Source organism: Podarcis bocagei, assembly GCF_964188305.1.
Source record: "Podarcis bocagei genome assembly, chromosome: 14".
Lineage (NCBI taxonomy): Eukaryota > Metazoa > Chordata > Lepidosauria > Squamata > Lacertidae > Podarcis > Podarcis bocagei.
Genome location: NC_138139.1, coordinates 54,323,818 through 54,348,865, shown reverse-complemented (window position 1 = coordinate 54,348,865; position 25,048 = coordinate 54,323,818). Strand labels below are relative to the sequence as shown.

The following is a 25,048-nucleotide window of genomic DNA, read 5'->3' as shown; positions in this document are numbered from 1 at the left end:
GCAGGCTGGGGCAACTAACAGGGTGGTTACATTCACAGCGGTTCGTGCACAAAGGCAGAATTGCGCCCAGTCTGGAAAACGCCGAGTGCGACTATCCCTACCATATAGTGCCCTGGAAATGTCACACAAGGACTCTGGAAGGCTGCGAGGGGCTCCAGAGACCTTGCACGCCCTTCCCAGAGCCTGGTGTCAGCAAGGCGGGGGGGCCTGAAAATGCCCCCCGCCAGAGGAAAACTCAGTGCAGAAAGAGATGATGGGCCACTGGCCTGATACCGGCAGCTATTATTAGGTTGCACTATATCAGAGGTGGGTGGCGCTGTGGTCTAAATCAGAGAGCCTAGGGCTTGCTGATCGGAAGGTCGGTGGTTTGAATCCCCACAACGGGGTGAGCTCCCGTTGCTCGGTCCCTGCTCCTGCCAACCTAGCAGTTCAAAAGCACATCAAAGTGCAAGTAGATAAATAGGTACCACTCCGGCGGGAAGGTAAACGGTATTTCCGTGCGCTGCTCTGGTTCGCCAGAAGCGGCTTAGTCATGCTGGCCACATGACCCAGAAGCTGTACGCCGGCTCCCTCGGGCAATAAAGCGAGATGAGTGCCGCAACCCCAGAGTCGGCCACGACTGGACCTAATGGTCAAGGGTCCCTTTACCTTTATATCACAGGTAAAAGGGTGGACACGGGTGGCGCTGTGGTCTAAACCACTGAGCCATTTGGGCTTGCCGATCAGAAGGTCGGCGGTTTGAATCCCCACAACTGGGTGAGCTCCCGTTGCTCGGTCCCAGCTCCCGCCAACCTAGCAGTTCGAAAGCACGCGGTGCAAGTAGATAAATAGGTACCGCTCCGGCGGGAAGGTAAACGGCGTTTCTGTGCGCTCTGGCTTCCGTCATGGTTTCTCGTTGTGCCAGAAGTGGTTTAGTCATGCTGGCTACATGACCCGGAAAGCTGTCCGTGGACAAACGCCGACTCCCTCGGCCTGAAAGCGAGATGAGCGCCACAACCCCACAGTCGCCTTTGACTGGACTTAACCATCCAGGGGTCCTTTACCTTTTACTGTATCCGACCATCTATACAGCTCTGCATTGCTGAGAACTGCAGCTGGGCAGAGGGGTCTTGGGCGCAGCTCCTGCTTGCGGGTTCCCCACCAGGGCATCTGGTCGGCCATGGTGAGAACAGGATTCTGGACTAGGGGGCCAACTGGCCTGATCCAGCAGGGCCTTCTGGTGTTTTGCTGAGGTCAACGCCATTAACGCTGGTTGGCAATGGCTCTCCTTGGTTTCAGTCAGGGACTGCACCTGACACCTTCAGCCGGGCTGAGACCCCTGACTTTTCTGAACTGGATCAAGCTAAGGAGAGCTGGGGGAAAGGAATGGGAGACTGGCTCAGAGTTGCCCGTGGGGCTGGCTGAGAGTGCAGAAACGTCCCAAACCCTTTGCTGCTCCAAGGGAGCCCAGAGACTCAGACCCCAAAGATGGAGCCGGGAGACTTCTGCCCCTGGAAGTCTGCTCTCTGAGGCAGCAGATCAAGGAGCAAGCCTGCACTGCGCCTGGCTATGCCAAATCAACATTTTATTCATAGGGAAGCCCAGATCCAACAATACTGATTACAAGGTTGCGGAAATAAATCTGCAAACTGCCCAGTCACAAGCACAGGACAGGCAAATTGAAACACCTGAGAAGTCAGAGAAGGGAGGCAGAATCCCTTGTCTGGCAAGAATCAAGCCAGTTTTCGAAAAGGAAATTGTTTGACTTGGCCATTTTCATTCCTTCGCCCACATTCCTTCCCTAGAGAGACTCCCTCCACCCTGTTGGTGGGGGGGGGGGTCCTGTCCCACACCCTCCCAAACTCTGCCTGCGCCTCTGGCAGCCCCATGCAGCCAACAGTCCTTGACGATACGTTTCCATCTGAAGGACTCAGCCAGGAACGGAGCTTGCTCCCCTCTCCAGAATCTGACTGGCTGCCTTCATGGCGAGAGGCAGGGAAACGTTTGTGTCGCGGTGGAAGCGGGGGCTCGAGACCTCGGGGGACGGGGTCAGCACGAACTGAGCCACACTGGGCATCTTCAGCAAGTTCATCAGCTCCGTGGCCCGGGTCAGGATGGCCTCAGCGTCCTCGGGGCTGTAGGTGGAGGAGACGGCCGGGTTCTGGATGAAGGTCCGCATCTTGGACAAGAAGAGGGACACCCTGTGGGGAGACACGAGGAGAAGGGCGGGGCTGAGCCACCTCGCGGGGGGGGGGGAAGGAGAGCACCCCTCACTCCCCAAGGTTTTGGGGCAGGGAGAAACAGGCTTCCTGCTGGAGTGGGGTGGTCACTGGGGCTGTGGGCTCCAAACCTGGTCACCTGCCATCTCCAACATATCCTGCACACCTCACCCAGGTAAGGGGTTCTGGGGAAGTTAAGAAAAGTGTTTTGGGGGAAAGGCAAAGGAAATACTTAGTTGAACTATGGAACTCACTGCCACAAGAAGCAGTGATGGCCATTAATGTGGGATTAGGCAAACTAGGCAAGGCTAATAATGGGTACTAACCGTGGTTAAACCACAGAGCCTAGGGCTTGCCGATCAGAAGGTCGGCGGTTCGAATCCCCACAACGGGGTGAGCTCCCATTGCTCGGTCCCTGCTCCTGCCAACCTAGCAGTTCAAAAGCACCTCAAAGTGCAAGTAGGTAAATAGATACCACTCTGGCGGGAAGGTAAACGGCGTTTCCGTGCGCTGCTCTGGTTTGCCAGAAGCGGCTTAGTCATGCTGGCCACATGACCCGGAAGCTGTACGTCGGCTCCCTTGGCCAATAAAGCGAGATGAGCGCCGCAACCCCAGAGTCGTCCACGACTGGACTTAATGGTCAGGGGTCCCTTTACCCATGGTGGCTGTGCTGGTTTGCCCCAGACTACCAGCCACTGGGAAATGTGATTGGGGAGAGAGCACCTCTGTGTTGATGCAGGTTTCCCATAGGGATCCACTGTGGGGAGCGGCTGCAGGGCAAGATGGGCTTTGGCCAGACTGAGCAGCCAGGCTCCTCTGGAGCTCTAAGGACCAGAACTGAGTTGGGAGGGAGGACTCGGGTCCAAAATCCTACGAAGCAATTCACTGGCCACACCTGTCAGTCCAACAGGGTCTCATTCGGGGTGGCAGGTTCAAGCTTTGCAGGGGGAAATTTGTATTTCACTGTGGAAAACGGCAGCAGCTCAGCCAGGTAAAGGAAAACGCCAAGGAATGGAGGGCCTCTGAGCATATGCTCAGCCCAGGGATTTGTGGTCAGAATCATGGGCGCAAGTTTTATCGCAGCAAAACCCCACAAGCTTCTGGCAATTTTCTGGGAGGGAATTTGAAGCTGTTGCTATTGCTTTGACAATTGGGAGCAGCGGCGTAGCGTGGGTTGTCAGCACCCGGGGCAAGGCAAGTAATTTGCGCCCCCTAACCCGGGGCAAGGCAAGTAATTTGCGCCCCCTAACCCCTAACCTGCCGCCGCTGCCAGCTTCTTCTTGCTGCTGCCTGGTCTGGTCTGGTGTGGTTCTCTCCTGCGCTCAGTGCTGCGCTGGGCGGCCGCTGCACTGTCCCTCCCCCAGATAGTCCCTCGCTCTCTCTCCGCACCACACGCCTGGCACCCCCCCTCCACAGTGGGCGGCGACCCAGCGGCTCGGATCGGATTTGCACAGCCAGCACTGCAGTGAGAGAGAGTGAGTGAGCCAGGTAGGGGCAGAGAGCTGCGAGTGCGAGCGCCCCCCCCCAGATGTTACGCCCAGTGCGGCCGGGCCCCCCCCGCACCCCCCCCCCCGCTACGCCACTGATTGGGAGGCAAAAATCCTTGCAAACCACCTGCCACTAAAGCCAGATCTGGTACTGACTGGCCAGTAGGGCTGTGTTACTGACCAGGCTTTGCTGCCGACGACCAAGAGGGGGAGAGGCAAGGCACAGGATAGCACCCATGGGATCTGCCTCCTGCCCACCCCAAGTCTAGGTGACTGCCAGTGGATTAGCAAAACAGCAGGTCTTTCTCACTACCTAAGATGCTGGGACTTTTCACATCAGAATTCCCCAACCTGGCTGGGGCTGATGGAAGTGATACTCCAAAACAGGGGTAGGCGAACTAAGGCCCGGAGGCCGGATCCGGCCCAATCGCCTTCTCAATCCGGCCCACAGACGGTCCAGGAATCAGTGTGTTTTTACATGAGTGGAATGTGTCCTTTTATTTAAAATGCATCTCTGGGTTATTTGTGGGGCATAGGAATTTGTTCATTCCACACACCCCCCAAAATATAGTCTGGACCACCACATGGTCTGAGGGGCGATGGACCGGCCCACGGCTGAAAAAGGTTGCTGACCCCTGCTCCAAAACATCTGGCCCAGGCTGGGGAAAGCTGCTGTCCTTTCAAGGAGTAGGTGCTTCCCCACCAAACTGCACCCCAACCATATCAAGCTGGTGTCTAGGGCACAATATATCGCCAGGCCAAACATTATGAAAGCGAGATCACAGTATGGACTTCAAACTTCTTTCGGACAATATATCAAAATATCATCCAAAACCAGTTTGAAGTCCATAATGTGGTATCGCTTTCATAATTTTTGACCTGGCAATATATGAAGAAGAAGAAGAAGTTTTATTTTTACCCTGCCCATCTGGCTGGGGGCATAGCTCTGCAAAAATCACAATGGGGGGGGGGGCGTGAAGTCAGCCAATGCTTCACTTGATTCCTGCAAACTCTGTTGGCTCGGCGAATCACAAGAGCAGGCGCTGGCAGAAATCACGATGCAGGAAAAACTGTGAAGCCAACCAGCTCCATCCTTACGTCATGATATATCGGTATAACTAGAGGTTTAGCTGGCGATATATCACAATGTTGAAAACCAGACATCGCCCAGCCCTAACTGATGTCCTCGCCAGTTCTTACGCAAACCAGAGCGGACGTTCAGTCCTGCTCCCCCCCGCCCATCTGCCCCCGGGTTCAAACCTTGGAATCAAGTCCTGGCTGCGAGATGCCAGCTTGGTGAGCGCGGTCATGAGGACGGCGATGGCGCGAGGAGAGTATTTTGGGATGCTGGCCAAGGGCCGCAGCTGTGTGATCTCGAAGAGCATGGCCTCGAGGACTTCAAAGAACCGGTTGATCTGCTCCACCGTGCAGCGCTTGTCGTGCGATACGGACGCGTACTCGCCAATGGTCCACACCTGCGGGAAGGCACACTCCTTCAGAGGGGGGCATACGTACCTCGTTACCTCACAGAGGGCTAGAAACGTGAGAGGGGAGCAGCAGAGAAAGCCTGCGGACTCTAGGGGTGGGCGAACTAACCAGGAATCGACTTGCCTGCACCTGGTGCCTCCTCCTCTGTCCCTGGCCAGGGAGAGACCAGCAGTTCTCCTTAGGAGAAAAGGAGGAGACACTGGAAACCAGGAGGAGTTTTCGGAGGGTATCAGCTGTTTTGACAGCAGAACCAACTTCCTAGGAAGGTGGAGGTGCTCTCCTTCCTTGGAGGTTTTTAAACAAAGGTCAGGGGTGCTTTACTTGCGATTCCTACACTGTAGGGGCTTGGATTAGATGACTCTTGTGGTCCCTTCAAACTCCACAGTGTTGAAAAGGCCCTGGCTCTGGTTGAGGCTCAGCTGACTTACTTAGGGATGATGGGAGATGGAGTCTAGCAACATCTGGAAGGCCAGCAGGCTCCCCTCTCCCAGAATAAGAGATATAATCAGTATCCCAGATGGGAATGTAGGGGTGGTCCTACCCGCCAAGTGGGTTTCTGCTTACCACATCAGTGAAGAGGTCCTCTTTGCTCTGAATGTTGGTGACCGTTCCCGAAAACTCCAAAAGCTGATGGGACAGCTCCACCACCAGCGAAGGGTGCAGCTTGCACAGAACTGACAGCTGGGAGCTCATCACCCTGGTGGGGAAAAGAGGACAGCCGGGGTGACCAGGGTTCTCTGCAACCCACAAAGCAAGGCTTCCAAAACAGTGTTTAGGCCACTTTCTGCTTCTGAATAGGCTTTCGGTAGGAGGTGTTTGGGGTGGGGTCTGGGAGAGGCTCTCGCGGCAGCAGAAGCCTTGCCGAAAAGGATTTAATCACTCCAGGAGAGCAGGCATCAGTTAGGGCTGCAATGCCAAAGGGATTCATCTGTTGGACTCGCCGCATCAAAACACCCTCAGATCAACTAAAAACTTGCTCTCGATTTATTTGGCAGGGTAGATTTTTTTAAATGATATTTTTTTGTAATACAAATGTGTATCATGTAGATGAAATTCTTGGGAACTGTATTTCTGGGGTGGTTTTGTATGCCTGATTTCTCTTGTTTTTTTAATGCTTACTTTAAACTGCATTTACATGCTGTGGGGATTGATTTTATTCACTTTTGTACATTTACCCTGGAACCTTCGCATAAACGGCAGCTAGGAAAAAATTTAAGTTAAGAGACCTGAACTTAAAAAAGAGAGGCATTCTCTCCTTTTCTCTTGTGTGCACAGGAAAGAAGGCCTCTGAAGATGCACACAATATGAAAGCAAAGAGAGCCTCCCCCCCCCCACCCCCAATATGCAAAATTAGATGCCAGACTCAGTCTCCTGTGATTAATCAATTAACACTTCTTTAGTCAAGTTGCTGCCCTGGCATTTTCTCAAGGGCCACCTCTTCTTCCAATCAATCATCCTCAGGCTTTTCTTATCCAAAAGCACTACTGTCTCCATGGCTCACAAGGCATTTTTTTAAAAGCTGTTTATCGGCTTGTTAATGGCATAATAACATGAATGGAGCTTGTTTTTTCCTCTCTCCCTCCCACCATTTTTTTCTTTGTGTGTTGTGTCTTAAAGAGATTGCAAGCCTGGAAGTAGAGACTGCCTTACTACCAATTTTTGTAAGCCACTTGGGGAGCCTTTTCAGCTAAAGAACACTTGGTCAGAACAGTGTCAGTAGTTCAGTTGCAACAGAATATACACATCACTTGGAAGCCAAGCCTTTAGCGTCATCTGCCCAGTCCTGTGGAACTCTCTGCCACTAGAGGATCAGTAGACAACTTCTGTCTCAACTTTTAAATGCTTGCTTCCCCCCCCCCCGTCCGCCATGCCTAAGCAGGAAATACACCTTTCCACAATAAGTTAGCTGATTTCTGATTTAAACTTTTTAATATGGTTTTTATCAAATGAGTTTTGTGTGGCACTGATGTAATCCGCTCCCATTTTTTTTTAAAAAAAGAATTAGCAGTAAATAAATATTTTTATAAATAAAACAAATGAATAGACCACTTTCTACCAGACTTGGGATAGAGACGTAAGCAACCAATAGGTCAGGGCGATGAACAGAAAGATAATATCCCAAGAGGAACCTTGACTGTAAGGGACAATGTAGTATCAAATCAGAAAACTGCTCCAATGGAGAGAAAGGTCCAAGGAGAAACATTACAAAACTACTCCATCCAGGAGCTTCAGTTGCTATCGGGGCTTAAAACTCCCTAGTCTGGAGATGGTAGATTTTGCCCTTTCCCCACCTGAGATGATGAGCCTACACTCACCTGTACACCTCTGCCTTGAAAGTGGGGATTCCATAAAGCTGGTCGCTCCTCTCCAGAATTGCCAGGACCAGCTTGTTTGCAAGAGCCCCATCTGCAAACTGGAGAAGAAGGAAGAGCAGGACCGTTCAGTGCCTTAACTCAGCGAAGGAAGATCCGGGAGTCCTGGAGAATCCCGGGTCCTTGCATGCTGCACTCATCCCATCACCCGCTACAACAAAGATCTACTGAGCAGATCTGCCAGCCACCTGCATTCTGCTTATGGAATAGTTACTTGACTCTTATTAGTTTGTGACTCCCTGCACATATTACACGTCTTCTGAATTTTGAAACAGTTTGATAGTCAATATATTATATTAGCCTACGTGTTGCTTGATGTTTTTCAGATTGTTCTGTTTTGCAACACAGGGGATCTTTTTCAGTTCACCCATCGGCATTCTGGCATGGTGGTGCAGCCAAACCACCAGACCAGGGTTACCACTGACCCTCGCTAAGGATATGAGACGAGGCTGCAGGATCAGGCCAAAGGGGGCCCATCTAGTCCAGCATCTTGTTCTCACAGGGGCTAACCAGACACCTCTTCTGGGAAATAACTGGCTTGTGGACTTGGGTCAGCTTAAGATCCCAAAGGGTTCTCATCAATGGTTCCTCTTCATCCTGGAGAAGAGTGACTAGTGGGGTGCCACAGGGTTCTGTCTTGGGCCCGGTCTTATTCAACATCTTTCTCAATGACTTGGATGATGGACTCAAGGGCATCCTGATCAAATTTGCAGATGACACCAAACTGGGAGGGGTGGCTAACACCCCAGAGGACAGGATCACACTTCAAAATGACCTTGACAGATTAGAGAACTGGGCCAAAACAAACAAGATGAACTTTAACAGGGAGAAATGTAAAGTATTGCACTTGGGCAAAAAAAATGAGAGGCACAAATACAAGATGGGTGACACCTGGCTTGAGAGCAGTACATGTGAAAAGGATCTAGGAGTCTTGGTTGACCATAAAGTTGACATGAGCCAACAGTGTGACGCGGCAGCTAAAAAAGCCAATGCAATTCTGGGCTGCATCAATAGGAGTATAGCATCTAGATCAAGGGAAGTAATAGTGCCACTGTATTCTGCTCTGGTCAGACCTCACCTGGAGTACTGTGTCCAGTTCTGGGCACCACAATTCAAGAAGGACACTGACAAACTGGAACGTGCCCAGAGGAGGGCAACCAAAATGGTCAAAGGCCTGGAAATGATGCCTTATGAGGAACGGCTAAGGGAGCTGGGCATGTTTAGCCTGGAGAAGAGGAGGTTAAGGGGTGATATGATAGCCATGTTCAAATATATAAAAGGATGTCACATAGAGGAGGGAGAAAGGTTGTTTTCTGCTGCTCCAGAGAAGCGGACACGGAGCAATGGATCCAAACTACAAGAAAGAAGATTCCACCTAAACATTAGGAAGAACTTCCTGACAGTAAGAGCTGTTTGACAGTGGAATTTGCTGCCAAGGAGTGTGGTGGAGTCTCCTACTTTGGAGGTCTTTAAGCAGAGGCTTGACAACCATATGTCAGGAGTGCTCTGATGGTGTTTCCTGCTTGGCAGGGGGTTGGACTCGATGACCCTTGTGGTCTCTTCCAACTCTATGATTCTATGATTCTATAATTCTAGGTGCACTGAAGCTGGCTTAGTTTGCTGGCTTTGACCTTCCTGCTGGAACTTTGTCCAAGGTGACACCAGGGGCAGATGCTTGCAAGGGCAGAGGCTGGAGGAGCAGGAAAGTGCTTTCAGCTGGAGCAGATGCAGCACAAACCAGGCCTTACCAACACACTTCAAACCATGGTTTCGCATCCTGGTTAGCTGCAAATCCTTTACTATACAGAGATGAGCACATCATCAGCACCCATGGTGCTGCTGTGGCTTCCCAGAATAAATAAATAAACAACAAATCCACATTCAGGTTGAGAGCTGGCATGTCTAGTGGTTTGAGTGCTAGACTTAGACCAGGGAGACCCAAGTTCAAATCCTGATGCAGCCGCAAAGCACACTGGGTAACAGCAATCTGATGCAGAGAATCCCACTGTGCTCCCTGAAGCTTACTACCTAGTAAAGGGACATGGGTGGCGCTGTGGTCTAAACCACTGAGCCTCTTGGGCTTGCAGATCAGAAGGTCGGCGGTTCGAATCCCCATGACGGAGTGAGCTCCCGTTGCTCAGTCCCTGCTCCTGCCAACCTAACAGTTCAAAAGCACACTGGCGCAAGTAGATAAATAGGTACCGCTGCAGCGGGAAGGTAAACGGCATTTCTGTGTGCTCTGGTTTCCGTCACGGTGTCCCGTTGTGCCAGAAACGGTTTATTCCTGCTGGCCACATGACCCGGAAAGCTGTCTGTGGACAAACGCCGGCTCCCTCGGCTAGAAAGTGAGATGAGCGCCACAACCCCATAGTTGCCTTTGACTGGACTTAACCGTCCAGGGGTCCTTTACCTTTACTACCTAGTAAGTGTGTTGAGGACTGTGGCCTAAAGATGCCATCCTCTGCATGCTTACTCAGAAGCAAGTGCCAGTCTGCATGGTCAGCAGGCAGAAATCAGCAACCTCTCTCTCTCTCTCTCTCTCTCTCCGACATCACTCCTCAAGGCTGTTTCAAGCGTAAAATGGAATAATCCAGCCTTGTAGAAGACTGAGTGCCATGATGCTGGCCACAGTAAATGCCCTCCTACACTCTGGAATCAAAACAGGAGCTGAATACAGATTTGGGAGGAGGGGAGGAATCCAGATAACTAAGCATTGGATGCACTTTTGATGTTTCAATTTTTAAAGCCCAAGTTTATTTTATTTTTTATATAATAATTTTTATTAATTTACAACAAAAACACACAATAATTTCACATCCAATTTTTCACAAAGTATTTCTTTTCTGGACTTCCTTCAGCTTTTCCGTAAATCGTCCATAGTCATTAAGTTGCGCATTCCTTAAGTTTGTATTGTCATTATTTAAACCTTTCTTTTTCTATTCCCTTTTAACAATACTTCTCAAATTTCACAGTGCTTTAAAGCCCTAGTTTAAAACCTTCACTGAAGCAGGCGTATTGGAGGAAATGAAACTGAAACAGATCCTTGCATGGAGGAAGCAAACCTTACCTCGGCTACGACTCCAAAGTAGAGCTGCAATAAGACAGGGACGCTCTCCGCACACTGCACCACGCGAGGGGAACTGGCCATGGATCCCAGGAGCTGGCGGATGGGAGTCAACCTGGGGGGGGGATCACAATGGAAGAACCCATAAGAGCATCAGAAGAGTCTGGCTGCAGACCAAAGGGGCAAATCTTAAGGGCCGTCACATGGAAGAAGAAGAAGAGTTTGGATTTGATATCCCGCCTTTCACTCCCCTTCAGGAGTCTCAAAGTGGCTGACATTCTCCTTTCCCTTCCTCCCCCACAACAAACACTCTGTGAGGTGAGTGGGGCTGAGAGACTTCAGAGAAGTGTGACTGGCCCAAGGTCACCCAGCAGCTGCATGTGGAGGAGCGGAGACGCGAACCCGGTTCCCCAGATTACAAGACTACCGCTCTTAACCACTACACCACACTGGCTTCTTGCCAGTGGCGGAGGAGGGAGCATGCTTGATTTCTCCTGCTCTGGAGGGCAGGACTCAAACCCATGGCTTCAAGCTGCAAGAAAGGAAATTCCGACTCAACATCAGGAAGAACTTTCAGACAGTATGAGCTGTTCAGCAGTGGAACAGAATCCCACGAGAGGAACTGGGCCAAAACAAACAAGATGAATTTTAACAGGGAGAAATGTAAAGTATTGCACTTGGGCAAAAAAAGTGAGAGGCACAAATACAAGATGGGTGACACCTGGCTTGAGAGCAGTACATGTGAAAAGGATCTAGGAGTCTTGGTTGACCACAAACTTGACATGAGCCAACAGTGTGACGCGGCAGCTAAAAAAGCCAATGCAATTCTGGGCTGCATCAATAGGAGTATTGCATCTAGATCAAGGGAAGTAATAGTGCCACTGTATTCTGCTCTGGTCAGACCTCACCTGGAGTACTGTGTCCAGTTCTGGGCACCACAGTTCAAGAAGGACACTGACAAACTGGAACGTGTCCAGAGGAGGGCAACCAAAATGGTCAAAGGCCTGGAAACGATGCCTTATGAGGAACGGCTAAGGGAGCTGGGCATGTTTAGCCTGGAGAAGAGGAGGTTAAGGGGTGATATGATAGCCATGTTCAAATATATAAAAGGATGTCACATAGAGGAGGGAGAAAGGTTGTTTTCTGCTGCTCCAGAGAAGCGGACACGGAGCAATGGATCCAAACTACAAGAAAGAAGATTCCACCTAAACATTAGGAAGAACTTCCTGACAGTAAGAGCTGTTCGACAGTGGAATTTGCTGCCCAGGAGTGTGGTGGCGTCTCCTTCTTTGGAGGTCTTTAAGCAGAGGCTTGACAACCATATGTCAGGAGTGCTCTGATGGTGTTTCCTGCTTGGCAGGGGGTTGGACTCGATGGCCCTTGTGGTCTCTTCCAACTCTATGATTCTATGATTTTATGATTCTAGGTGGTGGCCTCTCCTTCCTTGGAGATTTTTAATCACATCTTAAGATAGAAGAAGGGCTGTCACATGGAAGATGGAGCCAGTTTGTTTTCTCCTGCTCTGGAGGGCAGGACTCGAACCCAGGGCTTCAAGTTGCAAGAAATGAGATTCCGACTGAACATCAGGAGCAGTACGAGTTGTTTGACAGTGGAACAGACTCCCTCAGGGGTTGTGGACTCTCCTTCCTTGGAGGTTTTTAAGCAGAGGCTGGATGACCATCTGTCAGGGATGCTTTAGCTGAGATTCCAGCATTGCAGGGGGGTTGGACTAGATGACCCCTGGGGTCTCTTCCAACTCTTAAGATTCTATGATGCAGCCCCAAGGAGAACCATCAACACATCCAGGAGGGAGTGCAGGAAGTCAGCTTTGGAAAAACGTTAAATTTGTTCATATTTGGGGAAACGTCAATTTGTTTCAATTTAATTTGTTTTAATTAGTGACCAATTTGGACAAAAAAATGAAAATCATTAAGAAAAAGATTTGCCAACCCCCCCCCCCAACCACAACAGTACTTTGATTATATCATAAGATGCCTCGGGAACTTGGTTTAGCGGGCAAGGTATGGGTACCCCCAAAACAGACAGCATCAAATAAATGAAGAAGAGCAGCTTGTCTCAGGGACGGCCTCTTACCTGCCCGGGTCTCCGGGAGCCGACTCGACCCGAAGGAGATACTGGAAGAGGGCTCTGTAGTCCGGGTGGCGGTAAGCTTCCAGGCAGGTGGCTGGCTTCAGAGCCGGGTCCACAGGAGTCCTCTCAGGCAGAGGAGTCAGGGCAGACCTAGCAACAGACGAAAAGCCCACGCGCACCTTGTTCAAAAGCACCGTCTGTTAAAAATGCAGAGGAATTTGACCACAAGTAGCCCCCCACCCCTTACTACAAGCCTGTAAAGGCATATTAGCTCAGCTGTGCATCTAAGGATGAGCTTTTTCCATTTTAACTGATCAGCCGCTTTGAGTCCTGGTCTGGGTATAAATAAATATAAAATAGTACAGTGGTACCTTGGTTCTCAAATGCCGAAAACCCGGAAGTACGTGTTCCAGATTTCTAACGTTTTTCGGAAGCTGAACGTCCGTTGCAGCTGTCAGCTATTGTTTCCTGGGCACCTGCACCAATCAGAAGCTGCACCTTGGTTTTCGAACATTTTGGAAATCAAATGGACTTCCGGATCGGATTAAGTTTGGTGCTTTTGTTTTTGCTATTTATTTTGCATTTTTGTTTTTGAGGCTTTTTCGGTTAATTTGTTTTTGTGACTGTGTGGAACCCAGTTCATCTACTGATTGACTGACTGACTGACTGATTGTCGAAACAAAATAAAAAAATTCCTTCCAGTAGCACCTTAGAGACCAACTAAGTTTGTTATTGGTATGAGCTTTCGTGTGCATGCGTACTTCTTCAGATTGATTGTGTGACTGCAGAAATGGATAAAAGCCCCCCATCCAAACAATGACTATCATCAGTGCAGGTAAGAAAAAAAATTAATTTTAATTTTTATCATCTACAATACTGTCCTATTTATTTTATAGTACAGAACACTGAACATTATTGCTTTCATTTTATGAATCAATTGATTTATGAATCAATGGCCGTTAGTAAAATTCATGTTCAATTGCTGTTTTAGGGATTGTTTTTAAAAGTCTGGAACGGATTAATCCGTTTTGCATTACTTTCTATGGGAAAGCGTACCTTGGTTTTGGAACACTTTGGTTTTGGAACGGACTTCCAGAACGGATTAAGCTTGAGAACCAAGGTACCACTGTAATACCATTACTCTGCGCTACCTGGCGCTAGGCTGCGGGGAGGAGAGCTATTACCTCAGCTGGACATCCAGCGCCACTGCCACACAAGGCAAGTCGAGCAGCAGGTGGAAGACCTCCAGAGCCGTGTCGGTCCCAAGCAGGGCTGGCAGAAGGTCCATATAATCGGCGATAAGGGCTGGGCTGTTCCATGCCAGGAACTGCAGGGGAGGGGGGAACGAGATGAAATTGCAGTGAGTGGGCCTGCTCTCCCTCCACACCCCAAGTGGATTCTGACTAAGCCACTTCTGGCGAAACCAGAGCAGCGCACGGAAACGCCATTTACCTTCCCGCCGGAGCGGTACCTATTTATCTACTTTTTGAGGTGCTTTCGAACTGCTAGGTTGGCAGGAGTAGGGACCGAGCAACAGGAGCTCACCCCATCACGGGGATTCGAACCGCCAACCTTCCAATCGGCAAGCCCTAGGCTCAGTGGTTTAGACCACAGAGCCACCCGCAAACTGGATTTTAATTTTGCTAATTCTAAATGTTATTTAGATGTTTTTAAACCAGTTTGTTTTTATTTCTTTGTATTTCGTAATGCCGCTTTTAAATGGTGGAAGCTGCCTTGAATCTCAACTTGGGAGGAAGGCTGCATATAAATACGTTAAAAATAATAATAGTAATAATAATAATAATAATGGCCCTGAGAAACAGCCAACTAAGAGAAGTTGGATGAAAAGGCAGAAGCCACCTTCACATTCTCCAACAGCTTTTAACTTCTGCCAATGAGGCCCCGTGAGAGTCTTTCTACCAGGTACCTTGAACAGGTTTGGGAAGTTCTGTCGGAAGATGCTGAGTTTCTCAGTGAAGAACCGAATGTTGTGCCTGCAGAACTGGATAAACTCAAAGGCCAGCATCGGGCTGTGGAAAAGCTGAGCGGGAACTCTGGTGAAGAGGTGCCTGTAAACAGCTTCGGAGTCCACAGCCGCCGTCTCACCTGTGGAGCAAGGATAGAAACACACACATAAGCATGCATAAATTTAGCATTCTCCATCCTGCTTTAGTCAGCCCTGGGGAGGAGGAAACTGAGGGTGTTTCGTAAAGCCCTTCACGGTCTAGGACCCTCGTACCTATGGGACCGCCTCTCCCAGTATGCCCCACAGAGGACCTTAAGATCCATAAATAGCAACACCCTAGAGTTCCCGGGCCCTAAGGAAGTCAGATTAGCCTCAACCAGAGCTAGGGCCTTTTCAACACTGGCTCCGGCCTGGTGGAACGCTCTGTCTCATGAGACCAGGGCCCCGCGGGATCCGATTCCTTTCCGCAGGGCCTGTAAGACAGTTGTTCCGTCTGGCCTTTGGCTTGGAATCAACTTGATCCCCTCCCCCTCTTTCCTTTTAGCTTTCTTCTTCTGCGATGGAACTCCTATTTGGGGACTTCCCTGGCTTTTTTCTGGCCCATGTAGGACCAGTCTGGATAGTTGGCCTTGGTGAAGATTTGACATTTTCATCCCCAAAAAGTTTTTGATTTGAGTTTCTACTGAAATGAGGCTGCATTTTAATGTTGTATTTCAATCTTGTTTTTAAGCTGTATTTTAATCAATTGTTTTTACCTGGTGTTAGCCACCCTGAGCCCGGTCTTGGCTGGGGAGGGCGGGGTATAAATAAAATTTATTATTATTATTATTATTCCTCTCTGCTTTCCCTTTTCCCCATTTTCTAATAAAAAGCCCCTTTCTCAGTTTAGACCTGATGTCTGGGGGTGAGTTTGTGGCAAACCCAAGTTCTTCCCGCCACCTGCCTTGCATTGCTTGGAGTTCAGCTTCCTGCTTTTGCCGAGAGGGAAACGCAAGGCAAGCAAACTGCCCCTTGCTCCCTGCAAGGACAGAAATCTCCAAGGCAGTTGCTGCCTCTCCCTGGCAGGCATTTGGCTCCCATCTCTGGCCTCCCTCCCCCGGGCAGAGTGAGAGGGAAAGGGAGGCCGTGGAAGAAGCTGTCTGGCATCACAGCTGCCCTCCCTACCAAGGCTGTTTCGGAGGCAGAGCTTCGCTTCAGCCGGCCAGCCTTACTCACTGTGGTTCAGAAAGAACTGGGCAATGGGCAGCAGCACCCTGGCATAAGACAGGTCCCCGCTGATCCGGCTGTGCACGTTTTTCAGGCAGGAGAGTGAGCGGTAGACGTAGGAAGAGTCCTGTCTGCAAATGATATCCATGATGGTGATGGCTTCAATAAGGCACTGTGAGAGGGAAAGAGGGGGAGAGACGTCAATGTCAGGGATTCCGGAATGGCTGCCCAAGATCCCTGCTCAAGCCCCAAGACCTTCCTTCAGGCTACTTACGGCTTTCTGAAGCTCCCCGTCGGCTTTCTTCAGAGCCCCTGGCAGACAAAACAAAATTGAACTCATAGAACCACAGAAACATAGAACTTGGAAAGGGACCCCATGGGTCATCTCCCGCTTGGACTACTGGAATGCGCTCTACATGGGGCTTCCTTTGAAGGTGACCCGGAAACTGCAACTAATCCAGAATGCAGCAGCTGGACTGGGGACTGGGAGTGGCCACTGAGACCATATAACCTGAAAGAGCTACGTTGGCTCCCAGTTAAGTTTCCGAGCACAATTCAAAGTGTTGATATTGACCTTCAAAGCCCTAAACGGCCTCGGCCCAGTATCCCTGAAGAAGTGTCTCCACCCCCATCATTTTGCCCGGACACCAAGGTCCAGCGCCAAGGGCCTTCTGGCGGTTCCCTCCCTGTGAGAAGGGAGGTTACAGGGAACCAGGCAGAGGGCCTTCTTGGTGGTGGCACCCGCCCTGTGGAACACCCTCCCATCAGATGTCAAGGAAATAAACAACTATCTGACTCTTAGAAGACATCTGAAGGCAGCCCTGTTTAGGGAAGTTTTTAATGTTTGATGTTTTATTGTGTCTTTAATATTCTGTTGGGAGCTGCACAGAGTGGCTGGGGAAACCCAGCCAGATGGGTGGGGTATAAAAAAAGTATCATCATCATCATCACCATCTAGTCCAACTCCCTGTGATGCAGGAATGGCAGCTAAAGAACCCCTGACAGGTGGCCCTTCAACCTCTGTTTAAAAACCTCCAAGGAAGGAGAGTTTGCCACCTCCCGAGGGACTCTTTATAATAATAATAATAATTTATTATTTATATCCCGCCCATCTGGCTTGGCTTCCCCAGCCAATCTGGGCAGCTTCCAACAAAATATTAAAATACAGTAATGCATCAAACATTAAAAGCTGCCCTAAACAAGCTTTCCATGCCCAAACAGCTCTTATCATCAGGAAGTTCTCCCTGATGCTAAGTAAGAATCTCTCTTCTTGCAATTTGAATCCTTAGTTTGGGTCCCGCCCTCTGGAGCAGCAGGAAACAAGTTTGCTCCATCTTCTACGTGCCAGCCCTTCAGATATTTAAGGTGGCTATCACGGCACCTCCCAGTCTCCTCTTCTCCAAGTTAAACATACCTAGCTTGTGGCAACTGAGTCGGCATGTGAGCCAAAACAGACACCTCCACCTGCTGCTTCTCCTGGAAAAGCTGGACCTTTCCTTCCCCACAGACAACTGGAGGAATAGTTGGGAGGAAAGACTCCAGAAGGGGATTCAGAAATATGGGTGCAATAAAAAAATTAATTTCTGTGCAAGTTACAGTGCGAAATAGGAGACGGAAAAGAGAAGGCGTGGAAGTGCAAACAGCGTCCCTAAATCTCTTGTCACCCTCACCAGCAGGAAACAAGCCAAGCACAGAAAAGGGGACTCACGGCGGTTGCTTTGCTCTATAAGCCGCTGGCAGTACTCAAAGGCCTTTTCCCGCAAGCGTTCCTTGGGGGGGAGCAGGCGGCTGGAGGTGGAGGTGACAGAGACCATGGACATGACGGAGCCGTCCACCTCCGATTTATCATCTGCAAAGAAAGTGGGGACAAGGTGAGCAGTTTATTCATGCAAGCGTGCTGTAGGAACATCGCAGTCTTGAAAAAAGATTTCCCACAACCTACGTTTGCTGCAGGGTAAAGAGCAGCCGCAGTCTTTGAGTGCAATATGGTGGGACTTTGTTTTATATACCTCTGAATCACACAGACAAAAACATCTGTTGGCAATCGCCAGGGCAATTTGGCTTGCCTGATCTCCTCCCTGTCTTCTGCTAAGATTCAGCTCCTATTCTTCTATTTGTACCTATTTTTGCTTCTCACTGATGTATAGTTTTCTTATTTATGGTCCTAACTCCTGTTTTGTTATGGGGTGAGGTTATATGTCAACTTTATATTTTCTGCTTGTTCTCTATACGATTAAAAATCACACACGCAAACAGAAAGATGGGGCAAGATGAGTCAGTGAAAGGTTTCCTCGGTTTCTTTTTCTAGTAATTTTATTAACTTAAAATCAAATAAGAGCGTACAAAACATTCCAAATCAGCAAAACACAATCAATAAATTCAGCCTGACACAATCTCACATTTTATGCAGCTTGTCTTCTACAAGATAAGGAAAAAAAATTAAGGAGAAAGAAAATAATTAAAGACAGGAAGGAAAAAAACCTAACAAATACACTGCCTAGACTTAGAAGGGCCTAACTTCTTTGCCCACCCCAATGTTTCTGCTTGAGTCCCTGTTCTGGGCACAGTTCCTCTAAGGGCCGCTAACTCTACTGCCTCTCTGCATGAGGTGCAATTGAATGGTCTAATCACACTCAATGCAGAGACACAGCACAACTTAGCCGCCCCATCAGAAGCCCATTGGAATAAGCATTGGGTTGTGCAGAGCTGCAACAGGAAACCTCTCCTCGTGAGACCTCGTGGTTTAATTCATGATTGGAAAGTCACACTCTCTTCACTATATATTTATAGAGAGAGAGGTTTTGTTTTTTTAAGAAATACAAATAACATATCAACCCAAAACAAAAGCCCCCCCCCCCATTATAACAAACCAATAATATTGTATTTAGTGGGACGCGGGTGGCGCTGTGGGTTAAACCACAGAGCCTAGGACTTGCCGATCAAAAGGTCAGCGGTTCGAATCCCTGTGACAGGGTGAGCTCCCATTGCTCGGTCCCTGCGCCTGCCAACTTAGCAGTTCGAAAGCACGTCAAAGTGCAAGTAGATAAATAGGTACCGGCGGGAAGGTAAACGCCGTTTCTGTGCACTGCTCTGGTTTGCCAGAAGCGGCTTAGTCATGCTGGCCACATGACCCGGAAGCTGTACGCCGGCTCCCTGGGCCAATAAAGTAAGATGGGCGCTGCAACCCCAGAGTCGGTCACGACTGGACCTAATGGTCAGGGGTCCCTTTACCTTTACTTAATATTGTATTTATTATCTATCCGGTATGGAGCATGCTGCTGTAAACAATGCTGTTCGCCATCTGATCCCTTGGTGTCTTACCATAACAGCAGATGTGTTGACGGCGGCTGCCAATCATGTTCCTCATTGGCTGTATGCACAGTGCCCTCCCCTCCACCTCTCTAGATCCTTACCTGAATTTGGACTACTAGCTCCGTTGCTCCCGTAGCACAGCAGCCACTTCCGCAGCATGGAGAAGGCCTGCATGTTGAACCACTGGTCTTCTGTGTAATACTGGCCGACTGAGAGCACAGTGAAGAAGTCCGTGGTGGCTGTGCCGTCCACCTCCATGATGGGGCCAGGCTGTGGGGCGGAAGAAAGAGCAGGGTAAGCCGCTACTTAGAAAGCAGAGAATCAGGACCAGAGAGCCCAGGTGTTTAAAGGCCAGACATGAGAATCAGACCAGTGGTCCACCTTGTCCAGCGTCCTGCTGTTCTCACAGTGGCCAACTGGATGCCTGGGGGAAACTCCCAGGGCAAAGGTGAACTACTATGCAAGTCGCTCCAAGCTCCTTGGAGGAAGGGCAGGATTCAGGGTCACCCCAGTGCAGAATCTGCGTCTGTGCACTTGACTCGCTGGGTGGTTTTTCCATGTGCCTTCTCTTAAAAAGCAAGCCCGGGTTCATGCCCCCTGGAGCTGCAGTTCCGCACCTGTCTTGCTCGAGGGTTGAAGAAGCCTCCTGAGGACTGGGGGACTCCTTGCTGGACGCTGGCATACCTCAGCCAGTCCACCATCCTTTTGCTGAGCAGGTTGATCTGATCTATGGATCGAAAGCAACACAGCCCGTCAGGAAGACACAACAGAGGACGACTGTGGGGAGCCTTGGCAATTCCAATGGTTCACCATCAGGCAGCCTCGGGTCCACCTACAGCTTCATCTGTCCCTACACTGTCCAGAGAAGAGCTTAGTGCTTGGGGCCAGGAGCAAGAAAACTCTGCAGATCAACAGAAGAGCTGTTCCTGTGAATTTGCATCTTTGACACCCACAATTTATTCTACCCACGCATCCTCATCTGTGGAGAAAAGAGGCTGGAACTGGGATTCTTACCAGGAACCAGAAGAGACTACCCTTCTATAAACACCTCCAGCATTTCCTAATTACATTGGGCTGGCTGCAGCCTATGTTTATGGCACTTAATTGCTCCTGCGAAACAGCAAACCCCTTAGCCTCTAAAACCTCATCTCTGTAATATTGGCTGAAAATATATTGGGTGACTGCCTAAGCAGAGCAGAACAGCTACCTGCTTTAGACATTGGCAGTGTCTAGGTTATTAATATTATTATTATTAAGTATATTGCCCTTCATCCACAGACCTCAGCATGGTTCAAAACATTTTAAAAACCTTCTTCAAACTGCTCCCCTCCTGAGGTTCTGGATGACAAAACCCACAGTACCAAATTTGGCATGGCCAAAACATACGCCATGCTCTACACTGGGGAAGACTAGTCTGAATAATAATAACAATAATAATGATTTTATTATTTATACCCCACTCATCTGGCTGGGTTTCCCCAGCCACTCTGGGTGGCTCCCAACAGAATATTAAAAACACGATCAAACATAAAAAAAACTTCCCTAAACAGGACTGCCTTCAGATGTCTTCTAAAAGTCAGATAGTTGTTTATCCAAGTTTCTATCCAAGAGCTGTGGCCTTTTTGAATGCTGTAACTCGATAGTGAGATCTGGGAGTTTTTGGGGGTGGGGGTGGGTGTGGTTGGAAGGTGGTTTGTTTGGTTGTTGTTGTTGTTTTGCTTTTACTGTTTTTAAGGGATGGCATCCAATTTCGTTGCACTTGTGCAATGTTGCACTAGTGTAATGACAATAAAGAATCTATCTATCTATCTATCTATCTATCTATCTATTTCCTTGACATTTGGTGGGAGGGTGTTCTACAGGGAGGGCGCCACTACTGAGAAGGCTCTTTGCCTGGTTCCTTGTAACCTCACCTCACCTCTCTGAGTGAGGGAACCTCCAGAAGGCCCTTGGAGCTGGACCTCAGTGTCTGGGCTGAACGATATACTGCCTTTCTGCTGAGGCACCCACAGTGGTTTACAATTTCAAAGGACTAAAACAAATGTTCAAAGTCCCAGCCTCAAACTAACTTGGTTGTTTTCTACAGGAGGGTGGACGGAAGGCAGATCTGGGTCTACCGGCAGATCTCTAGGAGATACGCAAGGATTTCACACCCCCTAGGGTCTCAGAATAGCACCTGAACAAGACTCGTAAAATGAGGAACGCTAACCAAGATTGAAGTTTTGTGTGAAAGGACTCTCAGATTAGTTCAGTTCCTCAGCTCAGAGGTTGGGGTTCTAGTAAAAAAACCAAAGTAGATCCAACCAGCCTGCCCACTTCTTGCACTTACCTTCATTAAGGCTCATCGGTAGAAAGCTGATGATTTTTGAAAGGAGGGGGAGAAGGTGCCGTGCATTTTGACCTTCAGGAAGCCTGCCTTCCAGGACTTTCACCACACGCTGCCCAAAAGCTTCCACCACTGCCTTTTTACTGCCCTTTGGATAAAAGCAAAGATTTTGAAGGCTCACAAGCCACAGAGGCTGAGCTTACGCAAAAGGCACCTGCCCTCTGGCAATTCATTTAAGATTCTGAGTGAACAACTAAAAAAAGTTTAGGGTGCCTGGAATTTGGCATAGACCAGATCTCGCCAGATGGGGGAGCATTTTTAAAAAACGGCAAGAAAAAACTATACCATGTCCAAAATCTGGGTGTGAAACGGGCCACAGTCACAGGGAAACAAAGCAAAGAACCAAACTGTGGTCTTTCCAGAATCACAGTTCACTTACCTGGGCTAGCACGATGGAGAAGGCCAGGCTCCGGAGCTTGGTGTCCTGGATGTTATCCCAAGACACAGATAAATCATTACAAAGTGACGTCTCTCTCAGGATGGCAGCACAAAGAAACTGGACCTGCTCAGGCGTCTTTGGCAGATGCAACACTGTCTGCAGAAGTTCCAGAAATTTGCCATCTATCCTGCAAAAAGCATCATCAACATAAGCAGCGAACACAAAATGAAGAGAAGCTAAGGGTGCAATCAATGCACACATATCTGGAAGTAAGTCAAACTGGGAAGCCATGTATAGCATTGCACTGTAAGATGTTTTAATATTTGTTATATTCTACTGACTGAACACCAGTATGAAAGGGAACCAGCCCAAGGTAAGGAAAGCCACTCACATCATAGTTCTACGGAGACACTTGTAGCATTTGATTAACAGAGCTATAAATATGCTACAGATGTTTGCTTGGACTTATTAAAACCAGCATTTGCCTTCACTTACTTCCGTCCATATTTAGTGGCTGAGACGATCAAAAACAGTCTTTGCAAGCTATCGACAGTCTCATTTCCGAAGTCTTGATTTTGGAGAAAGCCTGTGATTCGTGAAATGAATTTTCTCAGTTCTTCATCCTGGATCTCCCTAATAGGAAAGCATATAGAAATTAAGAAATCTCCGTTTTGCAAACTTCCACATCAGGCCTTTGCCAACCACGACAGTAGTTGCTTTGCCATACACTGGGCTGGGAAAGACTCTGCTGGCAACTTCAGTGACAACTGGATGGGCTGGATGGCTCGTGGGCTGGCAAAGCACCAGACAGACCCTTGCATACTCTTATATTTCCATTATGAAAATGGTTTGCAAGGAGCAAACCAGAGCACTGCATGTTTTCCAGAGGCATCTGATTGGCCACTGTGAGAACAGGATAGATGGGCCACTGGCCTGATAAAGCAAGGCTCTTTCTGTGTCCTTATATCTTAACCAAGAGGAAGTCTCCACATTTCACAGAATCCCGTGAAGCTCCCTGGTGTCCTTGGGTCAGTCACTGCCTCTCAACATAACCTCCCCTCACAGGGCTGTTGCAATAAGTTAATAATAATTTATTTATACCCCGCCCATCTGGCTGGGTTTCTTTCCCCAGCCACTCTGGGCGGCTTCCAACAAAATATTAAAATACAGTACTTTGGATTAAAGTTTTAAGCTTTTCGCATTTATAAATTTTAAATTTATTGTTGTACATTGTTTTAAATGTTTGTTTTCCTTCTGGGATTGTACCCTTGTTACCGGAAAAATCCAAGGGCTCTGTTGGACAAAAACAAAGACACCAACCAGGATAACTTGGAGCAAAACAGCAGCCTGTAGGCTTGGCCTTTATTGAACTGTTGCAACAGGGTATTCCCCTCACTTGCAGGAGAGAGGAAGGACCCAGGAAAAATGGTGTGCAAGGTCTTATAAAGACTTTTGAAATTCCCATCCTCCAGGTCAAGCCCAGCCCCAGAAACATCATGCATACATTACAGAAAGGAGGGGTTGACATCATGCATACATTACAGAAGGGGTTGACATCATGCATACATTACAGAAAGGAGGGGTTGACATCATGCATACATTACAGAAAGGAGGGGTTGAGGGAGGAGTTGTGGTGGTAACCTGAGTGTCCTGTCACCTGGCTGGTTCCTCCTTTCCCCCTGCCCATGAGTCGCTTCCATGAGACAAAGGGGAGTTTGCAGTTTCCTGCCCCCAGAGGGAAGATCTGATCATTGTCCTTTGTTCCAGTCCATGCTGAATCCACTCCCATATGCAAGTTCTTTGTGATCCTGATTGTCTTCTGTCTGGGATCATCAGGGTTGACATAGCAACTGGGCAGGGCTCCTGTGGATGTGCTGGGATGGTGAAGGGATTATGGCTGACCAGAACCAAGCCACCCCCCCCCTTCGATAGTCCTTGTCATATGGAGTAAAATAAAATGGAACAGTGCAAATCCGATGTATGGTTGATTTTCTATGAATTTATAACAGAAATGTGGCGTATGTAGTGTGTGAGTGTGAGTGTGTGTGAAGTTTGTACAAACAGAATGATTGGGGTGGGGGGGGTTCCTGCTACACCCTCATATGTGTTTTATAAGGCTGGTCTCCGACCGTAATAAATTATCTATCTATCTATCTTTTTTTAATAAAAAAAATATTTATTAGAGTTTCCAATTTTTTTACAAACAAAAAGAAAAAAGCAAACATAAAAACAAAAACACATAAATTTCACAACTTATTTTCTAATAACATATTTCCCCGACCTCCTCATACCTCCCCTTCTTGTATACCCAGTTCATTTTATTTATACAGCAAATCCTTATCTCAAAGCATTACAGCTTGAAAAAAGAAAGAAAAGAAAATACCTATCTATCTATCTAACAGTACTTTGGATGTCCAAAGCATGCATTAGTTGAAGAATGAAGAACCGTTTATTTTGTATTTCTCATTTTGTTTAGAATATCTATTGTACAGTTTTCTGTTACAAAGTGTTCAATCAATAAAGCACTCAAAAAGCAAAAAAGAAAAGAAAAGAAAGAGTATCTCCCAGGGCAAAAGGCGGGGCACAAATAAATAAATACATAATAGTAGTAATATTAATAAAGAAGAGGAAGCTGGCAAGCCCCAACTCAGCCTCCCCCAAAGAAGCAGCTGGAACCTAAAGCCTCTGGAGGGCTTCTGCTCCCTCCCCCGTGGCTCCCCCTTCCCCAGCCCCCCCCCCATTTTGCCTCTCCCTACCTGGCCTGGCGCAAGAAGCTCTCCGTCCCCGCGGAATACATCCTATTTTCCAAAAAGAAAAATGGGGGGAGGGGGGAAGGGAGTCCGGACTTATTTTGGGGGTGCACAGCCAGCGCTTCCTTTACTTCCGGGTTATTCTCCGCCCTAACACTTCTGGGCATGCGCGCGGGTCCCTCTTCAAATCCGTCCGTGTGGAAACCGGCCTCCTCGGCGCCAGAGTTCCGGGAGGGAGGAGGGGAGGCGCCTCTTCTTCCTATATGGGATTTGGCGGCCTTCTTTGCAGGCGGGGCGTGGGCTGGGGGGGGGGGAGCCCCTATTGTGTTGGGGTGGGAGGGGGTGCAGA

At 48.7% G+C, this 25,048-nt stretch overlaps 2 protein-coding genes across 2 annotated transcripts in view; one reads left to right on the top strand and one right to left on the bottom strand.

The window, feature by feature from the left end:
• The window catches only part of LOC308572870 (uncharacterized protein), a gene marked incomplete at its 5' end in the record, with an annotated part of 179,729 nt that overhangs the window by 143,239 nt on the left and 11,442 nt on the right, over positions 1-25,048 (top strand). The window lies entirely within an intron of this gene.
• Positions 1,548-24,861, bottom strand: AP5Z1 (adaptor related protein complex 5 subunit zeta 1). The gene is made up of 17 exons (XM_081169465.1): positions 24,706-24,861; positions 22,445-22,582; positions 21,950-22,136; positions 21,514-21,658; positions 19,802-19,911; positions 19,286-19,454; positions 17,581-17,721; positions 16,147-16,184; positions 15,882-16,044; positions 14,628-14,806; positions 13,885-14,027; positions 12,704-12,850; positions 10,613-10,724; positions 7,489-7,586; positions 5,738-5,870; positions 4,946-5,160; positions 1,548-2,180 (listed from the first exon to the last, which is right to left on the bottom strand). Exons 1-17 carry the CDS (start codon positions 24,744-24,746, stop codon positions 1,910-1,912), a joined length of 2,430 nt encoding a protein of 809 aa, XP_081025591.1. The 5' UTR covers positions 24,747-24,861; the 3' UTR covers positions 1,548-1,909.